Source organism: Crocodylus porosus, unplaced genomic scaffold (genome assembly GCF_001723895.1).
Source record: "Crocodylus porosus isolate Cpor-Errol unplaced genomic scaffold, CroPor_comp1, whole genome shotgun sequence".
Taxonomy (NCBI): Eukaryota; Metazoa; Chordata; order Crocodylia; family Crocodylidae; genus Crocodylus; species Crocodylus porosus.
Genome location: NW_017728918.1, coordinates 16,734,606 through 16,740,320, shown reverse-complemented (window position 1 = coordinate 16,740,320; position 5,715 = coordinate 16,734,606). Strand labels below are relative to the sequence as shown.

The following is a 5,715-nucleotide window of genomic DNA, read 5'->3' as shown; positions in this document are numbered from 1 at the left end:
CACGTGCTCAGGAGAGAGAAGATAAATTCCGCTTGCAAACACAATTAGTTTGTCAGAAGCTGATTTGGGCATCAATGCCCCACTCTGACCTTGTTTGCAAACAAATACATCCTTTTGTACCGGCTGATGTTTGTGTGTCTGTGATTTTTGCAGGCCTCCAGAGAAACGAACCGCTTCGTGCAACAACAATACTCTGTTAATTACATTATTCAAGTTCTAAATCAGCAGCAACAGCAGCAGGCCAGATGTACCTTGCATGGATTGGTGGGTGGGGAGGGGAGGCAGTACTTCTGGCTGCCATCACTAGTTGCTCCTTCCTGATGCCAGACCACAACACAGGCAAAACACCCTACTCCCTACAGCCCAGGGCTCTGTGGACCAGATCCAGACCAAGCACTGTATGTTACCAACTCCTCTTCTAAACCACAGGAATCAGGCACAACCAAAAGAAAACACGGCAAGTATAAGGAGTAATTTGTGGGGCTTACAGAATAATTTAAATTTTCTAACCATCCATACAGCAGAGAAACCTTACCTGTTTTCATTGCTGTATCTACATAACCTTCATAAAGTTGTCTTTGTGCAAGTAGGAAAAAATGATAAGCCTCAGCTCCCCTCCAGGCATTATCTGTGAAGCGACTAGCTGAAGAGAGAACATCTTCCTCCAGCAATCCAGCTAAAGCTGAAGTAGCCTTAAAAAAATCATCACATGTAAGACTTTGCTGAGTAGAAAGACACTACCACCTCCCATTTCTTGCACCTAATGCTTCTATTGATGCATCTCAAAACAGCATTCGTCTTTTGTGCAGCTGCATCACATTACAGACTCACATGGAGTTTGGTCTACCAAGATTCCCAAATCCTTTTCCACAATACAGCTATCCATCCAGGTGTCACCCATTTTATATTTGTGTTTTTTATTATTCTTCCCAAGGTATAGCACCTTGCATTTGTTCATACTCAAACTTCATCCTGTTAGCTGTAGCCCAACTTTCTAATCTGTCAGGATCCTTCTGAAATGTGCTCACATCCTCCAACATGTTTGCAATGCTTTCTAGTTTCGTTGCCTGCAAACTTGCACAAGAAGCTTTTTTTGCCAACATCCAAATCATTAAACACGTTGAACAGCACCAGACCTAGGCCAGACCACTGTAGGACTCCACTTGAAACCTCCTTCCCTTCTAACATTTAAACCCTTTAATAATTACCCTTTGCCTGCAGCTACTGAGCCAGTTATTTATCCACCTTATAGTAGTTTTATCTCGCCCACATTTCTCCAATTTGTTTATGAGAAGGTCATGCAGGACCCTGTCAAAAGCCTTTCTGAAATCTAGATACACTATATCCACAGCATTTCCTTCCTCCACCTAAGTAGTTAATCTGTCAAAGAAGAATGTTTGTTTGACACAATTTGTTTTTCATAAGTCCATGCTGCTTGCAAAGAGCCATTCCTCCTCCAGTTCCTTGCAAATGGCTTTCTTCAGGATATACTCCAGTAATTTTCCAGATACTGTGCTGAGGCTAACCACTCTTCAGTTCCCCAGGTCCTCCTTTTTGCCTTTTTTAAAGACAGACATAACACTGAACTTCTTCCAGTCCTCTGGTACCTAATCTGTCTCCCACGACTTCATGAAGATCATTGCCAAGGGCTCCAAGATCTCCTCTGCCAGTTTTTTCAGGACCCTGGGAAGTTCATCCAGCCTTGCTGACCTGAATTTATTCAGACTCAACAAAAGATCTATAACCACCTGTTTTGTTATCTCCTCATCTTGCCCCCTTTCTTCTCCAAATAATCTTTGGTAGGAGTATGGCTATGTATATAAATAGCATTTCTATTTTTTTTAACTTAATTGTTTTGTGAAGACTGAAGCGAAGTAGCTGTTGAGTAGCTCTGCCTTCCCTGTATCTTGTTCCCCTGGCTTGCTAAGGTCCTTCTTTTCTGGCTAACATACTTATAGAACTCCTTGTTGTTCTTAACCTCCTCTGTCAGTTGCAGCTCGTTCTTTGTCATTGCCTTCCCAATTTTGTCCCTGCAGGTTCTATTTCCTGGTATGCTTCCTTGCTGACCTTCCCATTTTTCCATCACTCATATGCTTTACTTTTGCATTTGAGGCATTTTACATGAAGCATGAACAGTGCATGCATTTGAGGCATTTTGCATTTGAGGCATGAACAGTGCCTTGTTCAGTTACATTACATTAGCCATGTTTGTGCTTCCATTGTGTCAGGACAGTTTCTTATTGGGGTTCCAATACTGTGCCCCTTAGAAGCTCCCAGCCCTCCTAGGTACCTTTAATCTTCAATCCCATGCCTATTAGCTCCTTAAAGCTCATTAAGTCAGATGAAATCCACCTTTTTTAAATCCTAATTTTGCTGACCTCATGCTTTCCCCCATCTCAGGAGCTGGAAGTCTGTTGTATTGTGATAGTTTTCTCCTGTTACCCATCACCTTCACATCCACCAATTCTTCCCTGTTGGTCGGGACATGATCCAAAATTTGTGATCTCCCCTAGTTGTATTCTGCACTTTCTGGAACAGAAAGTTGTCCTCCACACAAGTTAGGAACCAGCTTAACATTTTATGTTTGGCTACATTGTTTTTCCAGCAGATGTCTGGAAAATTGAAGTCTCCCACCAGTAACATATCACAGCTCTTGGATAGATTTGTCACCTGCTTAAAGAGTGCCTCATCCAACTCTTCTTCCTCATTTGGTGGCCTATAATAAACCCCCACCATTATATATCTTTCACCTTTTATCTTCACCCAGATGCATTCTGCTTTGCTGTCTTTTTCCTCCTGAACCAGAGAACAAGTATGTGCTTTTTGATATACAAGGCAACACCACCAACTTTTCTCCCATCTGTCCTTCCAAAACATTGTAGCCTCAATGTTGACACTCCAGTCATAAGAGCTGTCCAGCGAGCTCTCAGTGATGCCAATGAGCTCATAGCTCTTTTCACAGGCTGCAACTTCCAGCTCTTGTTTATTCTATACATGTATTAGATGCATTTTGCATTTTGACCTCCTTGCTTGCCTGTTGCATCACAGTCCTGTAGCTCTGTGGCCCTTTCCCAGAGCTGAGTTGCTTCTTCAAGTCCGTTCCCCTCTGGACTATGTGCTCTGTTGCTAAAGGGTGTTGATCACCATACCCCATTAAACCTAGTTTAAATCCAATGTCAAAAACATTCTGAACTGTTGTGGTCTTTCTGAGTTCTTTGCAACACAAGAATTGCTCTATTTTTCTTTAAAAGGTGAGGAAAAGCTAAGAGCTATTATTTTCTAAGAGGTGCCTTGAGTCTAATAATGCTGAGAACCACTGGTGTATATGAAGATGGGAATTTAATGAATGTGAGAACTATTTTTTCTTGTTGCATTCCCATACTGCACACACTAACTTACCTGATCCAGCTGAGTTATAGGCAGTATTTCTTGATCTATGTACTAAATCTCTTTTGAAACTGGTATATCATTCTTACCAATCACTTCATACCAAGCACAAAAACCCCTGGATTCATCTGTGAGAATCTTGTCATAATATTCAAAGGCTATTTATAAAAAATAAAATGTTAAAAACACAATTTAGCTATTTCTAAATAATGTTTTTAAGCAGCATGCTCCTTTATAAATCTTAGGAAGAAATAAAAACATGTTAGAAATAAGAGACTATTTTAAAATAATATTATATCCTTTCATTTGTTTACTCTGACGGATGATACATATTAGGCATTTATAAAACTGCTGGGAAGTATTTGATATACTTTACCTCTGAACTCTTTCCTTTCACTTTTCCCCTTTGTACATTCTTCACTTGTTCATGGTATTGTTCTACAAGTAAAGCTGCTAATACATAAAGCTTTTTAACTCGCAAAGGTTTAGTCCTTTTCTTTGCTTCCTCATCTGCAATCTTAAAGAAATGAGGACCATAAAAATATTTCATTTTTTGACAATTACACACTAAATGACATCTGGTGTTTTTACCATGGTAAAAGAAACGGCTCTAGAAATACAAATACAATCTAAACATTTGCTGTGGCAATATAAACATTAATGTAGCCTTTGTAATTTCAAAAAAATAAGAACAGGATTTTCTAAACTTAAATATATATAGACTAGCTAACTGCCTATCAAGAATGCCCTGCTGGCCTCACCACCTCCCTCCTTCTTCTGTTAACTCTGTTGCGAATAAAGTGTGACACTCAGATGGCAGGCTTAAGCTTTTATAATATTAAAATACTCTGTAACCACCACTGAACTTACACTACTTCTGAAGTTTAACGGCATAGCATGACTGGAAGTAAAGAATACCTCAAATCTAACTCTGACTTGCACGACACAATGATGTAATGGTTTTATAATTAACATGTCTTATACACCTCAAACACCTATTTGTTCCCTGAAAATAGTTAACAATGGAAAATGGAAAGTACAGTACATAAAACTAACTGTTGACACCTTCACATGCTATTGCTAACTATCCTGTATAACTCAGAATTAAAGAGGAGCCTTGAATACCTTGAACATGAGCTTAGCAGCATCGAAAAAATAATTGGCCTTACGATAGAGTTCTATGGCATCAAGGATTTTATTCTTTTCCAGTAAATGAGATGCATATCTAGCGAGAAGTGATCCAATCTCTTTCATATTGTGATTTTTAGCCAGCTCAACAGCTTTATTCCACTGGAAACAAGAGCAATCAGTTATTCGGTTTTACAAGGTTTCAGTTACATCCTCAATAAACTACAATTATCTTCTTAGTCAAAGCATTCCATCGTATTATAAGAAAGCAGAAGTTGTGATTTTAATAAGCAAAACCTATAGTAATTTTTTTTTTGTAACTGCCAGAATTGAATCTTCTGCAGAAAAGCTCTGAAACAGCTCAGAGTGTATCCAACAGAAGCAAAACAATTCAGAACTAAATTGGATCATGGAAAAGCTTTTAAGTCTAAACTAGCAAATTTATTTGTCTTATTTCTACAAGCCAAACACTTTCTACAGATTTCTGATGTATTCTTTTTAATAAGGAAAAATACACTTAGAGGTATGGCATTACTTGTTTATGTCTGGCTTCACTTCTTTATGGATAAAAATTAACCAAATCCTGGAGTTCCTTATTCAAATTTTACTAAATTGTGATACCCAAATTCTTTGTCAACTACAAACTATAAACCTTTATCAACAATAAAGGAAGTTGTACAAGGACTGAATTCAGGTTGTGATTTGCTCCCACATATGCTCAGTGTTCTAAGAATTTTATTTTCATTTTACTTGTTTTTAACAGCATGTGTTGCCCAAAAAGGATTAAAGGAAGCATACTGGATCAGAAAAGTGGTTATTAAGTACTGTTCCTCAAGCAGCCACCTAGTACTAACAGTCACATAAGAGATGGTATAAACCCTCCACTGCAGGCATCCACCCAATTGTGGAGAACAGTACTTAGGAGATAATGCAGTACTTTTTGCAGTGTGTGCAATTGTTTCTTAATCCCAGCAACTATTACTTTACAACCTACTGGTATCTGGCCAGGCAAAATGTGAATTTGAAGACCTTTATCCACTAAAGAAATAAAGAGTTGAAGAGAAGCTTTGTTCTGCAAGTATTCTAAATCTACTTTTAGAGCTACCATGCTCACTCCCACATCAGCTTCTCTCCTGAGATTTCAATAAAGGTTGTCATACCAAAATGCATGCTTGCCTGCTGCGTCACATAAGCTGATAT

The 5,715-nt window shown here is 38.6% G+C and overlaps 1 protein-coding gene across 3 annotated transcripts in view; it reads right to left on the bottom strand.

Moving 5' to 3' along the window:
• Positions 1 to 5,715, bottom strand: part of WDR35 (WD repeat domain 35) — a 68,323-nt gene that overhangs the window by 6,807 nt on the left and 55,801 nt on the right. For all 3 annotated transcript variants that reach the window (XR_002101546.1, XM_019537361.1, XM_019537360.1), the window contains 3 exons: positions 4,513 to 4,677; positions 3,764 to 3,904; positions 536 to 692 (listed from right to left, as the gene is read on the bottom strand). Coding sequence is in view for 2 of the 3 variants with exons in the window: in XM_019537361.1 (XP_019392906.1) it covers positions 536 to 692; positions 3,764 to 3,904; positions 4,513 to 4,677 (463 nt within the window). In the remaining variant the exon portion in view is untranslated. The remainder of the gene's footprint in view (positions 1 to 535; positions 693 to 3,763; positions 3,905 to 4,512; positions 4,678 to 5,715) is intronic.